We start from the raw sequence: 21,877 nt of genomic DNA, 5'->3' as shown, positions 1-21,877 counted from the left end.
CCCCCCAAAATAAAGGGTTTTGGGAGGGGTAAATAGGATATAGACCTAACATTTCGCATAGTATGTTCGTAAGCTAACAGTAAGGTACAGATAACAAAAGATACTGAATTGTTAATATTTGAGATACAACTCCGTCATTCAAATGGTTTCTTGATTGTAGAGAAATCAATCAGTATGCATCCTTTATCCACTGTGTGGAATATATAGAAACGTAAGCTGAATTGACCAACCCCTCATAATGTTCAGTTAGGCTAAAAAAAAAGCAAGCAACCTAGATATCTCAACCTTGCAATCCATAGTTTAACACATAATTTAACAGAATGAATCATTCCTGTGGAGTAAAGGAGATGCCGGTCTCACATAAGTGAACCCTTTGAAGGGATTGTCACTACTTTTTGGACTAGCAGCGGGAGAATCCAATACTGGCATTTTGGTCCAACGCTCCTCGAAATTGGCAACGCAGTGCTTTCCAGCAACTTCTGGGAGAAAGCTTGGCTGAATCTGCCGAGCATCCAATTTCTTCCAGTTGATTGACTTGAACCACTTGTGGCTTTTTATCTCTTCACTGCCACCCGGTCCGCTGCCAATACGCTTACTTGTTTCTTTCTGCAGCAGCTGAAGAACAAAATATATTCCCTTAGGTTGTGTTTGGATTTATGAATTTCCAATGAAATGATTTGGCACTATTTGTCCAAGAAGAATAACTCAAATTTAGATTTGATAGTTTATATATAGATTTGAAGATTGAATTCGAGACTTTTGTCATGTCTAATTTGAAATAACAATGTAACCGTAGTCATTTGGAATCCTTCATGCTAATCTTTTGAAAATACCACTGAGTCAGTGTGTTTGGTTTGAGTTTTTTTAATTAAGTTTTTTGAAAATTGAGTTATTTGGTTTTTGTGTTTTTTTGTTTTTAGTGAATATTTTTAAAATTTTAAACATTTTTTTTACTTTTTTAGATGCACCTTACTTGGATGTATCTAAAAAGTAAAAAACTTTGTGAAAAAATATTTTTAAAAATTAATAAATACATAAAAATACAAAAAATATACTGAATTCTCGTATTTTTTTTGTATTTTTGGTATTTAGTGAATTTTTAAAAGTTTTTTTTCAATTTTTTTTTTTTTACTTTTTAGGTATATTTATGTTAGGTATGTCTAAAAATTAAAAAAAAAATTGCTCAAAATATTAAAAAAATTCAGTAAAAACAAAGAAACACGAAAAATAAGAAAGTAGAATTTTCTGAAAAGTGTTTTTGAAAAATGATAACCAAGCATAGTTTTCTGTCTCTAATTTCTTCCCCTTTAATTTCTCAATACTTCCATAAGAGCTTAGTCCATTATATTTTTATGAAATTATTTTTCAAATCTTCATTTGAAATTCATCAATCCAAACAACGCCTTATTCTCATTTGCACCATGAATAACAACCAAAGCAAAGAAAGAAGAAAGAAAATTACAATACTTTATGATGTATGGCACATGCCATCCACCTTTGGTAGACTATGAAAGGCACATACGCTTATATAAAAAAAAAATTATATGGGTGTAGCTAACAGTAAAATGCCATAGCCTACAAATGAGACCCTTTTTTTTTAATTTTATAAGCAACCTACAAATGAGAATTAAAGTTGCAACTTACACAATTGATGCATTCTTTTGAAAAAAACTACAATCCTACTTTAAAAACAACCAATGGTTTAAATTCAAGAGTACACTGTTTCTGAATTGATATCATCTATCTGGCCTTGGCAACTTGCAACCAGCCAGCTGAATCTTGAATATATTTAGATGGGGATCCCAAATGTGTATGGTCTGAGTAACTATCATCAATTAAATCTCAATACTAATAGTTATGCTCACTGAGAAAATAAAGATATACAGATACAAGCGAAGTAGATTACCCCTCTCAACAATGAATGTGCCTCACTAGACAAAAATGCTGGTAGCTTCATCTTATCCTTTATTATTTTCTGCTGGATCTTCTGTCGATTTCCACCCGTGAAAGGTGGCTGCAGAGGCAGTAATCAAAAGAAAATATTAAACATTGTGCTTTGAAAGTGACTATTGAAAGACATCTAAAATGCTTAAACTAAAAATAAAATAAATAAATAAATAAATAAATAAGAAGAGAGAGAAGCAAGGTATACTGATTTATCAGATTATTGACAGAAAACTCTTCATGAGTTCAAAGATCTCCATCATCATTTCATCCAATCAATCATAGGTAAAAGTTATATTTAGATTATGCAACTAACTGAACCTTGAATGATTCTTTGAAATCAGATTGTTTGTTTAATTAATTTTCAATGACCATCTTCTAGTGCTACTTAAAGAGGCTTGTTATTCTGCATATGCTTCTTGACACGAGCTACTTAGCAACTCGGCTATCATCCATAGAGGTCCTTTCATTCAAATTATAGGTATTTCCTCCGAGAAAAATTATGTTTCAATTGGTAACACCTTCAAACATTATGATATGAGTCTGCCTCATTGCAACTGAACATCGGTTCAAATATAGTTTCCAAGCTACATGATGTTCTGCACCATAGCAAAAGCTTTCTGGAAGGAAAAAAATGTACTGTTTTCTCCAGCACTATTGTTGAGCTTGAGTGTAAACACAGTTACTAGTTCATTATTGTTATTTTGTAATTCTGGTTACTAGTTACTGTACAAATCTTGTTTGAAGCTAAGTTTTATTATCTCTTTACTCGAAATTCAATCTCACTTCATTTCACATGTCCTCAGAAATCAAGGAAGCAAAAAAGACAGAAGTATGTTTAAGAAAATCCTCAAGGTTCATGCAACAGGCACAAACATTTACAGCATCAAAGAAAAGTTTATTTGTTATAACCTTTCACATACTTCAGTACATCTGAAAGTAAATTAAGAAAGGGAAAGCTCAATTACAAGTGCCTACAAACACACAGAAGATATCATAATTCATAAAACATGAAAGCAGGTGCATATATATCATGGTTCACCATTGCCAATTGCCAGGGTTTCATAATGTAACAAACATTGAAAGAGCCACTCAACTACACTTCCCTTAATTCTCCCGCATACAAGATTTTTCCACCCTTGGCATCCAATAAGATGGCCAAGTTAGTTCATAAGTCAGTCAGTAACTTCAGATTAAAAATACTAATTATCACAGTTTTTTAGTTCCTCCATATAAAACAAACTCAAATCCTTGCCAAGGCATACTCAATGATCAAAAGAGTAAGAACCCAAAAAAGAAAAACTTGCATAAGAAAATCAATTCAAATGGGTCAATAATAGAGAGATACTAACCTTCCCAGTAAGCATCTCAAACAGGAGAATTCCCACACTCCACCAGTCTGCAGCCTTATCATGGCCTTTCCCAAGAATAATTTCAGGTGCCATGTATTCTAGTGTTCCACACATAGAGTTCGACCTTGTATTCTCGTTGAATCGCTTTGCCAGTCCAAAATCAGTCAACATTACCTGGAATGAACCATATCATCATGAAGTGGAATAAGGGGCAGTTATGATATTTGTCATAAGATACATATACATACAAAAACAAGTTTATTATGTGGATATGTAGCAAGACAATACAAGAAGTCATCTAAAATGGTTAGGTGTAGATGTGCAGAGAATACCCCAGTGCTTCTAGCACGGAGGACTGATCCACTTCAAATTAAAGGTACTGGAAGGACAAATAACACCAAAAAGAAATGGGCCGAGCCAGTGAGAGAAGATACAATTGCCTAGATGGGGAATACTAATATAGATATAATATAATGTAGTAATAGATGGGATTGATGTTTCATGAATTTTGTTAGTGGAGTTTTAGTTGGGGTTAAGGCTTTGTTGAATTGAACTAAAAAGAGTAACACACAAGCACACCCTTCAAAGTTTGCCATCCACCCACACCCAAGCACGCGCACACACACACACACACACAGAGTGAATGAGGTCTTACATGCCCATCTGCATCCAAAAGAATATTTTCAGGTTTAAGATCTCTGTGCATTACACCATTTGCATGGAGATGAGAAACAGCAGAAACAATCTCAGCAGCATATAGACGTGCCAAATCCTCTCTGAAACAAATGAAAATTGTTTTAACAGCTTTGCGCAGCAGGCATTCTGAAAACTGTAAAGAAAAGAAACACCATGCACCTGAATAAACCTTGGTGATAAAGTTGAAAGAAAAGGTGACCCCCATTAACAAAGTCAAGCACGAGGTACAATCTATATTTGGTCTGCATAACAGACACAAGTCAATCATAACATTGATTTATTGGTCAAACTCTAAGGCAAGATCAATAGGCATTATTTTGTATTCTCAACTTAAACATTGGTAAATTTTGAACATAAGAAATCTAAAAGGATCAAACATATCTTTATGGTGAGGGCAACTGTGCAAGTCATTACCTGGAATGAGTATCTGAGCTGCACAATGAAGGGGTGATCAACTTTTGTTAATATATCCCTCTCAGTTTTCATATATTCAGCATGATTTTTCTCCATGATCTTATCCTTGCGCATAACCTTCATTGCAAATATTTCCGAAGAACCGCGCTTTCTCACCTGATACACTCTTCCAAATGCTCCTTGACCAACAACCTTCAAAATTTCAAAATCTTCTAATCCTACACTCTTATTCTTGGGAAGATTATAATCAACGTGACCAATAGATATCCCCAAAGCAGGACTATCAAGAGATACATCCAGAAGTTTTTCTAGTTCCTCTCCGCTGTCTGCCTCCACTAGTTCCAGTGAATCCTCTGTCTCACGTAAGGTAAGCTTGCTAAGCTTCACTGATTGACTAACAAAAGTTGTGGGGCCCACCAGAGAATGGGAGAGGCTGTAAATTACTGCTGGATCATCATAGATGAATTCATCTATATCAGTTGGAGCAACCAAATTTCTGGATTTTTCACTGCTGAAATCTACAGGTACTTGACCTGGTGTAGGACCAAATATATCAGAAAATTCTAACTCAAGCTGATCCGTTGAAAGAATGTCAGGGGGTCCCATTGGAAGAAGCACCTGGTTCTGGAACGGCTCTCGCATGGCACTCCCCTTAAAATTTGAGAACTGAGAGGAGACCATGTTAAATGTCAAATGAGATGGGAGAACAGCAAATGGATGTTAAAATTGCCACTTCTATGGATGAATATACCCTAAAAGCTCCAGGATACAAACTGATGAAGGACACCTGACAACGGCCTTGAACAACAGGAAATTCACGTAAATAATAGGAGTTCCAAGAAACCTTGGAAATAAGCAAACCAAAATCCAGAAAAGGAAGTTGTTCTTGTTTCCCGCTTCACAGGAAACGGTGGATGCAATGGTGCTTCTTGAATTCATGAAGATCAGACAGTCAGAGCTGTAGTTCAGGACAGAAACACCCTTAGTTCATATCAAACATGCAAAGTCAAAATATGTCCTACAGTGAAATCTGTAAAATGTTGAGAAATACATATACTAAGAATAAGAGAAACTTACGGTTGGAGGGGACAATAAATGGGAAAAACTTCACACTCAAAGAACCAAAGAGCATGCTTTAAAAAAAAAAAAAAAAAAAAAAAAAAAAAAAAAAAAAAAAAAAAAAAAAAAAATCCTTTTTTAAATAGGTAACAAAATAAGAAAGAAAAGAAAAAAAGCCACAAAATAAACCATAGGAAGCACAGAAACACATCTTAGGGTGTTGTGTCCAAGGCTGAAACCAGCACTCATCTGTCCTATTATTATTATTATTATTATTATTATTATTATTATTATTAATTTTCGTAAAATCAGACACAATTCGAATATTTATGGGATGTATAAGTCTATTGCTTGGACACATGAGAAACACATCTAATTTCAGATGCAGAACATGTAGCAAGAGTAGAAAAGGCTTCTATGTAAGGATGCCCCTATAATCTACACTTAAAACTTTATCTCACAACACACATAGTTTGACCTAGCACTGGAATAGCTGTTTTGCACATACCCAAGAATGATGGATTCCCCCACCAACGGAATCACAAGTCAGATACATACAGGCAGGTTGTCTTGTTGCAAATGCAGCATGCCAGTCACTAAATTAAACAGAGCTACTGACTCATTCCTATACTTCATTGGTAACTACTAACAAACCCAACTCATCATACATGTGGATTGATTGAACTGAGTTATAACCAAGGTTTTAAAAAGCGGCCGCAACCGTTACGTAACGCCGTTACGTAACAGTTTTGGCGGTTATCGCCACCCGTTACGGCCGCTTTTGCAGTGTGATTGAGATTCACAGGTATGTCAGCCATAACGGTGCTATAACAGCCGTAACGGCCTGTTACGCACCGTTACGTAACGGTTCCAAATTGTTTCTTTCTAAAAAACACACACAAAAAAACTGAAAATGGGGGAAGAGAGATCGAAAGAAGAGGGAAGATAAAGAGAAAAAATGGAGGAGCAAGAGATAGAGAGAGGGAAGATGAAGAACATGTTATTGATTTGTTGAAACTGTAAGACCTATGTTATTCTATTCAGCTGCTATCACTAAACCATTTTGTTTGTGTGTGTCTAACTATATATTGTTTGAAAATAATAATAATAATATGGTCATTATCTATTTGGCTTGGTTAAAATATGTATATATATATATATATATATTTAGCCTCTTATTTATTCTCTTACTTTTATCATTGTTTATCTTATATATAATGTAGAAATTTAATGTATAAAGAGAAATGGTTGTATTATTGATTGATGTTTTGATTGATGTGTTACAAGATTGATCTATTCTGTATATTACAACTCCTATATATAGAGGAGAAGATGGTAGTGGAGTGTGTGATAGTGGAGGTGGTAGGTGTGGAGAAAAATAGTGGAGGTAGTAGGTGAGTGGTATAGTGGAGGTGGTAGGTGTGGAGAAAGATAGTGGAGGTAGTAGGTGAGTGGTGTAGTGGGTTAGGTTTAGTGGAGTAGGTTTAAGTGGGTGAAGTAGGTGGAGAGTAGGTGGATTTTAACAGCCCCCCGCAAACTCAAGGGGGATAGGAACTAACCAACTTGAGTTTGGAGAGAGTAACAAAACAAGAAAATACATAAAAATAAAAGAGGATAAGAGACACTGTATGGTCGTGTCAGACCATTGGTGAAGACACTGGATGGTGGTGTCATAACGTTGTAGAGGACACTTTATGGGGGTGTCATAACCATGTAGAGGACACTGTATGGTGGTGTCATAACGGTGTAGAGGACACTGGATGACGGTGTCAGACCGATGTAGAAGACAGTTTATGGGGTCATGTCGGACCGTTGTAGAAGACAGTTTATGGGGTCATGTCGGACCGTTGTAGAAGACAGTTTATGGGGTCATGTCGGACCGTTGTAGAAGACAGTTTATGGGGTCATGTCGGACCGTTGTAGAAGACAGTTTACGGAGTCTTGTCGGACCCTTGTAGAAACTAACCGGAATCTATGTCGGGACAGTTTACAGAGTCTTGTCGGACCCATAAAGGAGCTAACCGGAATCAATGTCGGGACAGTTTACAGAGTCTTGTCGGACCCATAAAGGAGCTAACCGGAATCAATGTCGGGACAGTTTACAGAGTCTTGTCGGACCCATAAAGGAGCTAACCGGAATCAATGTCGGGACAGTTTACAGAGTCTTGTCGGACCCATAAAAAATACACTGTATGATGGTGTATATAGGCTGCCCAAATATAGATATATATGGATATATATAGTGAGCCCTCAAAAGTCGCGCCCTCAAAAGGCGCGCCCACTTTATCAAAGGATGTGCCATGAAAAGGCGTGCCAGTTTGTCGGGCGTCAAGAGGCGCGCGATGCGCGTGGCTGCCTCGGCTATTTAACCAAGACGAAGGCAGAGGCTGAGGCTGAGAAAAACTGAGAGAAACCTCTGAAAAATCCTTCGTGTTGCTGAGAAAGATAGTTCCGTTTGCGGGGAGAGATAGTCTGTAATACTCTGTTGCCCAGAAAATAGTCTGTAACACTTGGTTGCCCAGAAAATGGCTTCGTCTTCCCGCGGTCTGCTCACCCTCTTTCCCGACCTCAACGAGTCAACAAGAGAGATTACTGGAGCGGTGGCACTGGAACCTCAACCAAGTGCCCCGGAGTTTGCTCCGTTGAACTTTCCGATGCGGTCTGTGGAGCAAAGAATGGCAGTGCTGTCGGATGTGGAGGCCAATCAGTATACGTTGAAGGCATGTGTGGAAAGCATGACGGCGGTCACAAACTTGTCGAACCGGCTGCAGAGTAGGGCAAATGAGGTGCAGCAGTTAAACTCCCAGCTGGCTCTGCTCCAACGCATGTATAAGGATGCGCGAGCAGAGATAAGCGTGCTAAGGGCAGAAAACAAGGAGCTGAAGCGGAAGGCCACCGTTATGTTCCGATTTGGAGGTCCTCCATATGCTGCAGTGGAGGAGTATGGGGGCATGAACGTGCTCGGTGGACAAGGAAACACGGAGACCGGACTGGCACGGGACGCCCAAGATAAAAGTAAGAAGAAGAGACCTGCAGTAGAATAGAGAAGGAAAAGAAAAATCCCACTGTGGGTGTGGTTGTTTTGTTTGTATTTTTTTTTTTTTTTTTTTTTTTTTTTTGTGTAAAATGGTGATCGGGGTGAGGCCCGATATGAATAAAATGAGTTTGCAGTTCGTCTTCTTCCTCCGTGTTTTTTTTTTTTTTTTTTTTTTTTTTTTTTTTTTAAATAATAAAATAAATAAATAAATAAAGAAAATAAAAGAAAAGAAAGAAAGTGGAGCAACGGGTGAGGTGCAAAAGGTGATGATAATGTTTTGTGAGTGGAGAATAAAGAAAAGAAAAGAAAGGGATGGTGTGGTGTGGGTGGTGGAAAAAGAAAAGTGGGAGAGAGAAAAAAAGCATGTTCTTGTGAAAGCCCTGTGTTTCTCTCTGAAAAAACCAAACATGCTGCCTTGTTTGTTTTCATGCACCACCGAGAAGAGAGAGCCCAGGTGCAGAGAGAGAGAGAGAGATTGGTGGCCATCATCTTGATCATCCATCTCCTCAAGAATAACATATTTTGCAGCTGGATTGGTTGTCGATGACCTTGCCACATTCTCTTCACCTATTTCACCCTTTTGTAGCTTTTGGTATTTGTACCAATTGAATAAGCTCACGCCAAAAGGGGGCGCGAAATCAGATTCTCCGAGCGAGACGTGAAAAATCCGAGTCCACCAGGCCACCACACGTGCAGCCAAGTTTCACCAACGTGCGGCCCACACCACCGCACGAGTGGCCCACCTAGGGACGTGTGCACGGACTTTTTGGTCTATTTTGCTCCGAATAAAAGACAGAAAATCAGTCACAGTTAGGGTTCGAAAATTGAATACAGAAAAGAGGGAGGCTAGGGTTCCAAAGGGGGAGACACTACCACAGCTTAAAAAACACTTCCATGGAGGCTTCTTCTTCATCTTCTTCCTCTTTCCACTCCTCCATGAGTGGCTAGTCGTCTTTTCTAGGGTTTTGATGAAACCCTAGCCATGTAATGGAATTTTTCACAAGCTTTCATTGTAACTTGGTTTGAATGAATGTATGGATGTTTTAGAAGTTTATAAATAATTGTTTCGTTCTTCTCTTCAAGCATTTTACTCTCTGTGATTGTTTAATGTTTTCCATACATTAGTATTCTTTGTGTTTGTATTCAAAGTACGAGACGAGTCATGTTATGAGAGACGGGTCGTTTTCCTAACATAGTTTAGAGCAAACGACTCGTACTACTCGGGATGATTCGTGCCTATACATTGAATGCAGCAACCCTCTTGATCAATATTTCAAACTTGTAGTTGTGAAATATTGGATAATTCAAACCGAATTGCGATTGATGGTTGATGTTAAGTCTCATTTATGTGGTTAGTGGTGAATTCTCTACCCTAGGATTTTTTCCCGAAAATTAATATCTCAAACCCTAGATTTTAATTGTCAATATAATTCTTCAATTTTATTTAATTGTTGTTTAGGTATAGAATCAATCTTATCTTTTTAATCAAAGTTAATTTAGAAATTTTGCGATTGAATTAATTTAATTTCACAATAGTCCCTATGGATCGATACCTGGACTTGCCATTATTCTGATTGAATTTGGTATAGTTTAGTATTTAATTTTGGTGTGTTCAACGACCCATGGGGCGCCTAAAGCTAGGTTGATTTGGTATCCAGAATCGAGGCGCCTAAAGCTAACTCGACCTATGGGGCTGCCATACAGAGTTCTGGCCGAGGTGATTTTGAAGTAATCTCCACACCCCTGAGTATTTAAACCAGACTTTCGAAAATTCCAAACATTTGCGTTCTAGGCTTTTTCCATTCGAACTCTAGTTTTCACCGTCTCAGTTGGTCTCCTAGGAACTCATTACAAACACAGTTAGGTAGCTATACTAGACCATCAGATGTCGTTTGGGCACGTCTAACACCAAAGGGATTACACCTTTAGAGGATTTAAATTCTTCTAGACATCAAATATAGAATGGCAAGAATAAAAATTAGAATAGAAAGGAACGAAAAAAAGAATAGGAAATCTGTGTCTCAATTAGAATAAAATGGGTCCATTAAAGTAATAGACTCAATCATATTACCATTCTCAATGCCCTCTACATACGGTTTCAATCTTTCGCCATTTACTTTGAAGGTGTGGCCATTCTAGGGATCTTGCACCTCAACGACGCCATGAATAAATGCCTCGACGACCAAAAATGGGGCCATCCCATCTTGATTTAAACTTACCCTAAAGAGTCTTAATTTTGAATTAAAAAGCCAAACTTTTTGGCTGGGCTCAAATGAATTTCGATTGATGTGCTTATCATGAAATTCCTTAGTCCGAGCCTTAAAAAATTTCAAACTCTCATATGCATCATTCTTAATCTCTTCTAACTCAATGACTTGTAATTTCCGATTAAGTCCAGTTGCGAACATATCGAAGTTAAACTTCTTTATGGCCCACAACGCTCGATGCTCAAGTTCAACCGGGTGGTGACAAGCTTTGCCAAACACCAACCTATATGGTGACATCCCAATGAGTGTCTTATAAGCAATGCGATAGGCCCACAAAGCATCAATCAAACGTTTTGACCAATCTTTTATATCTGGCCTAACTATTTTCTCTATAATGTGTTTCACCTTCCTATTGGATACCTCTACTTGGCCACTAGTTTGAGGGTGCAGGCCCAACCTTGGCCATAGGTCCACAAGGCCATGGCTTAAAGAACCTTGAAATAGACCCAAAAAAGGGGGTCTCTCTATTATAATTTAGTATAATATATTAGGTATGTTTTAAGTCCAAATTCTTTTTTTAAAAGGCCCAAACTAACTTAAAATAAATTGACCCATTAAAAAATTGAAAGGTCCAACAGTTTGATAGTTGCAGCCCAACAAAGTAGTAGTTTGAAAGGCCCAACAGTTAATCCAATTCCTAATTCCTAACCGTTAAGGGCCAACAGTTAAGGCCCAACAGCAGTTTGAAATGCCCATTTTTTCTAATTCCTAAGCCTACCTTCTCTTAATCCAATTTTCCCTACAGTTTGTTTAACAGCACACCAGCAGCCCAAGCCAACAAAGCAACAGAGCAATAGTACATAAACAGAGCAGAGCACATGGAGGGGAGGAGCAGCAAGCATAGGTAATTTTTTTTTTTCCTATTCAATTAATTAAATATTTATCTTGTATTTTTCTCAATTAATTGCTACTATAATATTAGTATTTACATTATCAAGAAGAATTTGTTTAAGTTTAATAGTTCACATCACATAATTTAAAAGTTTTGTGTTGTGTTTTGTTCACATCACATAATTAAATCTTTTTTCGTTTACCTTAAAAAAAAAATTCATTCAATGAAAAAAAATGTGATGGGCCCTAGAAGTTTAGTAGTTGATTATTGCTTTGGGCCCCGGAAATCTCAAGGCCAGGCCTAGAGGGTGGTATGGAGTGCTAACTTTATGAGTCGTGGATTATTTTTTGACTACCGACTCAAAGAATCGATTACAAAAAGTATGTACCCTGATCACTTATTAAGGCCCTAGGAAACCTAAAATAACTAAAGATGTTTTCATGCAAAAATTTTATCATTACTTTATGATTGTTTGTTCAAGTAGCTATAGCCTCCATTCATTTAGAAACATAATCTACTGCCAAGAAAATGTACTCAAACCTGAACGATGACGGGAAAGGGCCTATGAAATCAATACTCCACACATCAAAAATCTCTACCACTAGAATAGGGGACATTGGCATCATATCACGACGAGACACTGAACCCATTTGCTGACAGCAACAAGTTCTACCCAATTGATGGACATTTTTAAAAATGATGGCCCAATAAAACCCACTTTGCAAAACCTTGACGGCGGTTTTATACCCACTAAAATAACCACCATATGCAGAAGAATGACAAAATGTAAGAATGTTATGCATCTCACTCTCTGGCACACACTATCGGATCACTTGATCTGGACAATATTTAAACAACTCCAGATCCTTCCAAAAATAATACTTGACTTGTGAAAAGAATTAGTCTTTGTCTTGCTTAGACCAATTTTTAGGAATTTGCCCAATGGCCAAGTAATTCACAATATGAGCAAATCACGGGGGGTTTGCTCGTGACACCACAAGAAGTTGTTCGTTCGGGAACGAATCATGCAAAGTTAAAGGGTCACCGATGTGCTTAACAAGGACTCGAGAAAGGTGATCTGCCACCACATTCTCGGATCTCTTCTTGTCTCAGATCTCTAGGTCAAATTCTTGAAGCAATAAAATCTGTCTAATCAACCTTGGTTTGGTCTCTTTCTTTGATAATAAGTACCACAAAGCAGCGTGATCAATGAAGACTATGACCTTGGAAACTAGGGAATAGGACCGGAATTTATCTAAGGCAAACACCAAGGCTAACAACTCTTTCTCGGTGGTAGTGTAGTTCAATTGCGCATTTGAGAGAATGCGACTAGCATAATAAATAGCATAGGTTGTTCTATTTACCCTTTGGCCCAAAACTGCCCCGACAGCATAGTCCAAGGCATCACATATGATTTCAAAAGGATGTGACCAATCCAGTGATTTCATGATTGGGGCGAAAGTAAGGGCTGTTCGAAGTGTTTCGAAAGCTTTCAAACATGCATCATCAAAGATAAAAGGTGCGTCCCTAGCAAGTAAACTACTCAAAGGACGGGATATTTTGTTAAAGTCTTTGATAAACCAATGGTAAAAACTTGCATGCCCTAGAAAAGAACGGACTTGACTCACAAAAGTGGGTGGAGGAAGGCCTGCAATGAGGTCAACCTTAGCTTTGTCTACCTCTATACCTCGAAGGGACACAATGTGTCCCAACACTATACCCTCACGAACCGTAAAATGGCTATGCTCCCAACTCAAAACCAAGTTTGTCTCAATACATCGCTCCAACACTCTAGTCAAATTTCTAAGGCATTCCTCAAAAGATGGTCCAAACACTAAGAAATCATCCATGAAAACCTCTAAAAATTTCTCCACCATATTAGAGAAAATGGCCATCATACACCATTCAAAAGTTGCCGATTCATTGCATAGCCTAAAGGGCATGCGCCTATAACCAAAAGTGCCAAAAGGGCAAGTGAATGTGGTCTTTTCTCGGTCAACAGGGTACACCAGAACTTGATTATACCCCGAGTAACCATCAAGAAAACATTAGAAACCTACCCTACTAACCTCTCAAGGATTTGGTAAATAAATGGCAATGGAAAATGGTCCTTTCTAGTTATGGAATTCAGTCTCCTATAATTAATGCATACTCGCCACCCAGTGGTGGTTCATGTAGGGACTAACTCTCCTTGCTCATTCTCAACAACAGTGATGCCCGATTTCTTGGGCACCACTTGTGTGAGACTCACCCACTTGCTATCCGAGATAAAGTATCTAATACCCGCATCCAACAACTTCAAAATCACACTTTTCATTACCTCTTTTATATTAGGATTTGAGCCTCCATTGCATTTCACGAGAAAGTTTGGTGTCCTCCTCTAAATGTACATAATGCATGCACACGGAGGGATATATCCCTCTCAAACCGGCCACCGACCACCCTATAGCACTTCGATGTGCCACGAGAACACTCATTAATTAACTCTCCTGCTCTGCAGTTAAGTTAGATGCAATGATGACTGGTAAAGTATCCTAAGGCCCTAAAAATGCGTACTTGAGTGTGGCCAGAAGTAGTTTCAACTCAAGTGTAGGTGGTGTGACTAAGGATGATATGGCAGGTTCTCTAGACAGAAGAGGAAGGGACTCAGACTGGGCTTTCCACGAAGGAAAATCCAGTGTAGAAGAAGAATCAAGTAAAGCCTTCACTTCCTACTGACCTGTCAATACCAAAATCTTCAAACCCAAAATGAGCTAAACAAGCCTCTAAAGGGTCCTCTACGAGAATGAAGGGTAAAGCCTCCTCTATTATCCCACCCAAAACATCCACAAATAAGCACTCCTCTCTTTTAGGGGGTTGTTGGGATGCTTGGAAAACATTGAGTTTCATTTGCATATTCCCAAATGAAACATATATAACCCCGGTACGACAATTTATACATGCATTAGCCGTAGCCAAGAAAGGTCGACCTAAGATCACCGGGATTTGTTTTCTAGAGCTGGCTACCGGTTCTATATCTAAAACCACAAAATTAACAGGAAAATAAAACCTATCAACCTTTACTAGCACATCCTCAATCATGCGACGTGGCAATTTGAGGGACCGATCAGCCAACTAGAGTGTGACAGTAGTGGGTCTCAACTCGCCAAGATTGAATTCCTCGTACACAAAGTACGGCAACAAATTGACACTAGCCCCTAAATCTAATAAGGCCCTATTAATGAAATGATCCACTATAATGCATGCAATGGTTAGGAAACCCGGGTCTTTAAGCTTGGGGGGTGTCATTCAATAAAATGGAGCTTACTTGCTCCGTGAGTACGACCTTTTGGGACACGTGTGTCCTAGATTTACGCTTTTGAGTACATAGGTCTTTCAAAAATTTTGCATAGAAGGATACTAGTTTAATTGCCTCCAATAGGGACCCCCTCCTTATTCTTCAGCAAATAGATCAAGGACCCATTCTCATGGTAGTGGACGAGGTAAACGGGGCGAACGTGGCTACGAACATGGCGGAGGGGGTTTGAAACTTAGCATCGAAGACATGGACAAGGCCAGCAGTGACAAAGTAGTCGTTAGAGCGGAAAGAGGCAGAGGTGGCAATGTTGAAGAATGAAGAGATGGTGGATTTGGGTTCTACGGGTTGGGAAAAGAAGATTGTGAGGTGGTGGAAAGATCCAAATTAATCTATACAATGTTAGAGTGGAAATCACCGGCAGCGAAGTCAGAAAGTGAAGAGATGGTAGATTTAGGTTTTAAGGTTTAGGAAGGAGAGATCAGAGAGACAAATAAGAGAGAGACGAAAGACCCAAATATGTAGAGAGAGAAGAGATAAGAGTGAAGGTAAAGTTAGTATATTTTTGAATAAAATATAATTTAAAATGTAAGGAACCTTATCTAATAGAAAAAATAATACTACACAAAGTTAAAAAGGGATGTTAGATTAATTTTCTCTAGATATTTTAAGTTGTCTTGCTTTTTTATTTTTTTATTTTTAAATTATTACGAGTTTTTAGTAAGCCCATTACAAAAATGAAAAATCATCACTTTTTTTTTTTTTTGGGTGACATTTTGTATGCCATTGGAGCAAGCGCTCTAAACAACGTCCCTCCAGCATTCATCCTTCAAACTGTCTTGTAGTGTTGATGGTCATTTTTTGACCATGCCTACAATGTCATTATTTTGTAATTTTTAAAAATCTTGATACATAATACATCACGATCAAGGGCATTGGCCGTTCAAAACAAACTAGTTTGAAAAACTTCTCATTTTGTTTATTTCTTTCTTCAGTAGAAGGTTAAAGAAAGGAAGATTTGAAGAATTTTTCACTTTCGTGGCTTTTATTAATAAACTCTAGTCCCTACTTGCAATCTTAAAATCTGCAGCAACTGAACACATATAGTCTACAAATACAATAGTCTCAATTATGGCTTTATTAGTATTTTTTTTTTTTCTAACCGATTTACATGTTGAAGTAGGTCACTAAAAGCAGCTAGTACAGAGAAAAAAAGCGCAAATCTGCTTTCATAGATCTTCATGCCACTCGATATCATAGTTACTCCAGTAAAACCTGTAAAAAAAACAGAAAACACATTAATATGTTTTTGTTTTGTAAAACAGATTCACATCAATGTCTATTTGAACATTTTGTGATCAAGTAAAAGAGACAATTATACCATAATCACATCCATTTGTAATAGTTTGATTCAGATCTTGCACAGAGGCCTTGTTGACAAACACGTAGTCGTGTTTCACTAGATGGATGCACTTAAGCACGGCCTGTGTATGTTCTGAACATCCTCCTGTACAGTAAACCTCCCCGTCGGCTTGGGTCACATTGATCCAACCGGCTTCTGTCACCCAGTACTCGACGTCTATCATAAGATACAAAAAATCCGTGACACAAAACTGTTTAGGTCTTCTGTATGTGACTAATTTTACAAATTTTCAGCTTGCATTCACATTACACTGAGTTTTTGGGCCTAAAATCATGTCTTGCACTCATGTTAGCACTGTAGTGAAGGGTAGTTTCGGGTACATAGATCCAGAATACTACCGTTGTCAAAAGTTGACAGAAAAGTCAGATGTGTACTCTTTCGGTGTGGTATTGATGGAAGTATTGTGTGCCAGACCGGCAGTCTTACCAACGGTGATGGAAGAAGAGGAAGACAAGCTAGAACAAGCCAACTTGGCTGAGTGGGCTTTACATTGTCATCAATTAGGGACCCTTCATCATATTATAGACCCGTTTTTGAAGGAAAAGATTGACCCAGAATGTTTTAAGACATTTGTGGAATTAGCAAAGAAGTGTTTGGCAGGTAGAGGATGTGAACGACCCGCGATGGGCGATGTGTTGTGGTACTTGGAATTAGCACAGCAACAACAGGAAGCTAATACAGTAGCGGAAAAAACGTGTATTGCAAGTGAGGAGTTTGTGACCATTGATGTTCAATATTATGCTCGTGGCATTGGAAATTCAAATGCAACACTCGGAGCAGAATTTTCGGAGCTCATGGACCCAGTTGGTCGTTGATGGAATTCAACAGACAATTCTTTTAACCTTGTAAGCTCATCTAGTATAATAATTCTATAAACATAGGACCAACCATTGAACAGACCACAAAAAAATACATATCAGATGACCGTTGTACTCAAGTTACTCTATTTGTATATTATGTTATCATTTATGTGGTTTGTTTTATGTTTATTATTTATTTTTTTCCAATTACTTCCCCTTTTAATAGTTCTTTTCCATTAGATAAGTTTCCATTCAGTGGGTTATAAGCTTTGTTAACTAGTTTATGGATGGTGGCATCGTGTTAGTGGTCTTGTGAGCTGGTGTTGGTTTCTCACCAACACTATGCTTGGTTTCCTTTCTTTTTCTTTTTTCTTTCTCATCTTTATTGATGTAAGCTTATATGTAATGTATGACTTCTTCATCAATAAAAATTTTCTTTGCTGATAAAAAAAAAAAGGAAAAGAAGATAAGTTGTAAAAACTAACAATTGATATATATGTTAATTTTTAGCTAATATTTAAGATAAGTGGTAAAAACTACATAATTTTATAAATTTAATTTTGGGTATTATAATAGGTGGTATAGGTTTATATAGGCGGTTACTTAAGGTATGATGGACATTTTTTTTATTGGTAAAAAAATAATATTTAATGAATATTAGACATGAGGCCAATGAAAAAACAACAAAAGGGCCAAACCCAAACAACACTAATACCTCATTTTACATCAGGTTATTTTGATAGTTTTTTAACTTTTTATAAAAAGACGTATAAAAAAATAAAGAGATTGATATAATAATTTATAATAATTTTTTAACTAAAATATATAATTAATAAACTAGACTTAAGACCAAACCCAAACAACCAGCAGCTGACTTACCAAAAAAAGGCTTCTAGGTGCCATCCATCAGACAAGGCAACCAAGAAAGAAAGAAAAGCAGAACAATTGGTAAAAAAAAAATTTAAAATATTCACTTTTACGTCCTACAAGGTTAGACGGACATGAAAAGTATAAATAAATAATAAAAAAATTTAAAAAAAAATCCATCATAAAAAGAACAACAATGAAGCTAAAAAAAAGTTGATTTTTTTGGATTTTTTTTTTTAATTGAACTTTTAAATTTTTCCAAAAACTTTTTACTTTTCAGATTTTCTAAACTAGACAAACCTGAAAAATACAAATATTTGACACAAATTTTTTAAAAATTACAACAAAAAAAATTTTAAAATAAAATTCTTATACAAATATTTGACACAAATTTTTTTAAAAATTACAAAAGACAACAAAAAAAATTTTAAAATAAAATAAATAAAAAAAAAGTGATTTTTTTAGCTGTTGCCATCAGCAAGGAGATTCATTATACGAAGAACATTATTGCAAAAGTGATAATTGTGATCTAGCATACATGATATATGATCACAGCTATCTATCATTCCTCTAAAACAAAAATTAAAAAACGAGTGAAGAGTTATAGACTATTACATTTAACAAACACTCATAGGCAGTTCTTCATTGGGCAAATGGGCTCAAATTCACATTTCCTGTGGGGTCTGTGACTTCCTTGATTCCAAAAACAAATATTCCAACAATATATAACATAAATAATCAGTCTTCTCAACAAAAAAATTTAAAAATTAAAAAAAAAATTAATTTGACATAAGGGGAGAGAGAGAGAGAGAGAGAGAGAGAGAGCTGCATTGGCACTGCAACAAAGTGCAAAAACCGTTCCAAGACCGCTGCAGAGAAACCAAATTCTTCCTCCAGAAGTTCTGGATTTCTCCTTCTCCCAGCAAAATGCAACTCTTTAACTTAAAAAAAAAAATCAGTTAAAATAATTTTGCTGATAAATTTTTCATAGTAAACTAACCCTAAAATCTCTTCAGAAACTCAAATATAAAAGAGACTAATATGTGAAGAAAACTATGTAGTTCATTGATTTCCACTACATACCAATTTCCAAGAAAGCCCAAAGAAAACTTTTCCAAGAAAAACCTAAACAGCCCAAAAACACAGAAGAGCATTCGAACGGAAAATCCAACGTATAGATTTATGGCCAAAGGAACGATGCCAGTAGATTCTAAATTATCCAAGGACAAGCTGGGCCAAGACTGTCTTGTTCTTGCCTAATCATAAACTTATATCTCACAGTAATTTTCAAATCCTTGGTGTTAACGACCTTTCGAAATTGGTCGTTAGTCGCAAAGGGAATTTCTTGTGTACCAAAGCACAAAACAACCACCATGCTGGCTCATAAGCAGCCTATATATATCAACCCACTTTCATTCATAATCTCCTAATCTCACATACCACAGTTTTCTAGCCATGGCTGATCAAACCCGAGCTGTCTTCTCAGCTCTAGACAATGCCAAGACTCAACTCTACCATTTCAAGGCGATTGTCATTGCCGGGATGGGTTTTTTCACTGACGCCTACGATCTCTTTTGCATCAGTGCAGTGACTAAACTGATAGGCCGGCTATACTACTATGACCCTAAAAGTCCAGGCCCCGGAACTCTCCCACCACATGTCACCGATGCCATAACTGGAGTCGCTTTGTGTGGGACCCTGGCAGGGCAACTCTTCTTTGGCTGGCTCGGGGACAAACTTGGGAGGAAGAAGGTTTACGGGATCACTCTTGTCACCATGGTAGGATGTGCAATGGCTTCGGGCCTTTCCTTTGGCTCCACTGCTCAAAGCGTGGTCACTAGCCTATGCTTCTTCCGGTTCTGGCTAGGGTTTGGCATTGGAGGTGACTATCCACTCTCTGCCGTGATTATGTCAGAATACGCCAACCAAAAAACCCGAGGAGCATTTATTGCAGCAGTGTTTGCGATGCAAGGAATGGGGATTCTGGTGGCAGGGTTGGTGTCTATGATTGTTTCCAAGGCCTTCATGAGTGCTTTTCCTGCTCCTCAGTTTGGTGCCAACCCTCCTGACAGCCATGTGCTATCAACTCAGCTACAGGGCGATTTTGTCTGGCGAATTGTGCTAATGTTCGGTGCAGTTCCAGCCGCTCTCACCTACTATTGGCGATTGCAAATGCCGGAAACTGCTAGGTACACCGCCTTAGTCGAAGGCAACCACTCCAAGGCGGCTTTGGATATGGCAAAAGTCCTCGAAACGGACATGACTGTCGCAGTACCGAAGTCAAGGTGTCTGGTTAGCTCCAAGTCTAACTACGGCCTCTTCTCCAACGAGTTTATGAAACGACATGGGATGCACCTTCTCGGGACTACTAGCACATGGTTCTTGCTCGACATTGCCTTCTATAGTCTACAACTGACTCAAAAAGACATTTACCCGGCAATAGGGCTTGTACCAAAGGCCTCGAAAATGAATGCAATAGAAGAGGTGTTCTTGCTCTCAAAAGCGATGTTCTTAGTTGCACTGGTTGCAACAGTGCCCGGGTACTGGTTTACTGTCTTCCTCATCGATAGAATTGGCCGGTTCATAATCCAGCTTGGTGGATTCCTATTCATGTCCATTTTCATGGCGATATTGGGAATTAAATATGAAGAATTTAGAGGTTACAAGTGTACAACAGACCCAAAGAAAGATTACTGTGGAGGTAAGCCGATACTATTTGCAGTGTTCTACGGGCTGACCTTCTTCTTCACGAATTTTGGACCAAACAGCACGACTTTTATAGTTCCGGCCGAGCTTTTCCCGGCAAGGTTCCGGTCAACTTGTCACGGGATTTCGGCAGCGGCCGGAAAAGCTGGAGCAATCATCGGTGCGTTCGTGGTGCAGCAGCATACTCAAAAGGTAAGCGGTATCAGGCGGGCTATTATAGCACTTGCTGTGGTGAATTTGCTTGGATTCTTCTTCTCTTTCTTGGTGCCGGAGACGATGGGCAGGTCACTCGAGGAAATCTCTGGAGAAGACAGGTATCTTGGTGGTGGTGGTGGTGCAACTGAAGCTAATGGACATGATGGAGAGGAGAAGGCAGAGAACAAGGATATTAAGAACGCTTCAAATGCTGTCATGGTTTAGTTCGAACGCTTCAAATGCTGTCATGGTTTAGTTCTACAGTATTCATACTCGTAAGGGATTGCAAATAAAAGATATAAAGTAACAATCTCTATGGAAATAAGTACTTCAATGGATGTGATTTGTGTTCCCATTTCAAATTTCTGTCTGAGGGAATTCCTCATTTTCATACTGAAATTGAGACATTTCTTTCCTAATATATAAATAAAAAGATATACTAAAATTCTAAGAGATAGACAGCAATTCACAATCTCAAAATATTCAACACATTTCACCACCAAAGGCAAGATTTGAGAAGCAGAAAACTCACGTCAATGAAACAGAACCTGTGTCCAAGTAAAGATCGTGTTCTGCAACACAAGCACAGCGGGGAGTATTTAAAATGGAATCATATGTAGACAAATTGTTGGTAGGTGAACCCATTATGCCTTGTAATAGGCTTTCCTTGCACGGTCGAGTCCTACAAACTCGTATTCATTTCCCAAACAATTGTAAGGAGAAAAATGTATGACTAGGCTTTGTGGACCTTGTGAACAATCTGCAGCTTTATAATTTGTGAGACCCCCTCACAAAAAATAAAATAAAAAAAAGCGAGGAAACACACTCAAACAGACATAGAAGAATAAGAATAAACTATCATAAGATTATAGTAAACTATTGACCAGCGTTGGTCCCCCCCAAAATAAAGGGTTTTGGGAGGGGTAAATAGGATATAGACCTAACATTTCGCATAGTATGTTCGTAAGCTAACAGTAAGGTACAGATAAC

The 21,877-nt window shown here is 37.9% G+C and overlaps 2 protein-coding genes and 1 long non-coding RNA gene across 4 annotated transcripts; 1 reads left to right on the top strand and 2 right to left on the bottom strand.

Moving 5' to 3' along the window:
- Positions 1 to 136: 136 nt before the first annotated feature.
- LOC145795050 (serine/threonine-protein kinase AtPK2/AtPK19-like) lies at positions 137 to 5,596 on the bottom strand. 2 transcript variants are annotated; one of them, XM_082877789.1, is made up of 6 exons: positions 4,407 to 5,596; positions 4,152 to 4,234; positions 3,952 to 4,072; positions 3,297 to 3,470; positions 1,907 to 2,014; positions 137 to 615 (listed from the first exon to the last, which is right to left on the bottom strand). In XM_082877789.1, exons 1-6 carry the CDS (start codon positions 5,085 to 5,087, stop codon positions 313 to 315), a joined length of 1,470 nt encoding a protein of 489 aa, XP_082733915.1. In that variant the 5' UTR covers positions 5,088 to 5,596; the 3' UTR covers positions 137 to 312. The 2 variants fall into 2 exon arrangements, with proteins under 2 accessions (XP_082733915.1, XP_082733920.1); XM_082877794.1 differs by lacking the exon at positions 4,152 to 4,234 and having other exon boundaries at positions 3,952 to 4,125; positions 4,407 to 5,581.
- Positions 5,597 to 16,016: 10,420 nt separating this feature from the next.
- On the bottom strand, positions 16,017 to 16,613 carry LOC145795046 (uncharacterized). Its single transcript, XR_014335215.1, has 2 exons — positions 16,278 to 16,613; positions 16,017 to 16,171 (listed from the first exon to the last, which is right to left on the bottom strand). It is a non-coding gene; the product is annotated as an uncharacterized LOC145795046 (long non-coding RNA).
- A 2,024-nt stretch (positions 16,614 to 18,637) lies between these two features.
- On the top strand, positions 18,638 to 21,694 carry LOC114266237 (low affinity inorganic phosphate transporter 8-like). The gene has a single exon (XM_028207118.2). It carries the CDS (start codon positions 19,442 to 19,444, stop codon positions 21,110 to 21,112), a length of 1,671 nt encoding a protein of 556 aa, XP_028062919.1. The 5' UTR covers positions 18,638 to 19,441; the 3' UTR covers positions 21,113 to 21,694.
- The last annotated feature ends 183 nt before the right edge of the window (positions 21,695 to 21,877 follow it).

Source organism: Camellia sinensis, chromosome 1 (assembly GCF_055761805.1).
Source record: "Camellia sinensis isolate YWXY chromosome 1, ASM5576180v1, whole genome shotgun sequence".
NCBI lineage: Eukaryota > Viridiplantae > Streptophyta > Magnoliopsida > Ericales > Theaceae > Camellia > Camellia sinensis.
The sequence above is the reverse complement of the archived record's forward strand: the minus strand, read 5'-3'. Positions and strand labels throughout refer to the sequence as shown.

Bases quoted from the DNA above. Each gene is read 5' to 3' on its own strand.
- LOC145795050 (XM_082877789.1), bottom strand. From the start codon at position 5,087: ATGGTCTCCTCTCAGTTCTCAAATTTTAAGGGGAGTGCCATGCGAGAG. The intron at 3,471-3,951 runs GTAAGACCTCAT...GGTTCATTCCAG, and splicing joins TTTTGGATGCAGATGGGCAT to GTAATGTTGACTGATTTTGG. The intron at 2,015-3,296 runs GTTAGTATCTCT...CTGCCTCTGCAG, and splicing joins TTGAGATGCTTACTGGGAAG to CCACCTTTCACGGGTGGAAA.
- LOC114266237 (XM_028207118.2), top strand. From the start codon at position 19,442: ATGGCTGATCAAACCCGAGCTGTCTTCTCAGCTCTAGACAATGCCAAG.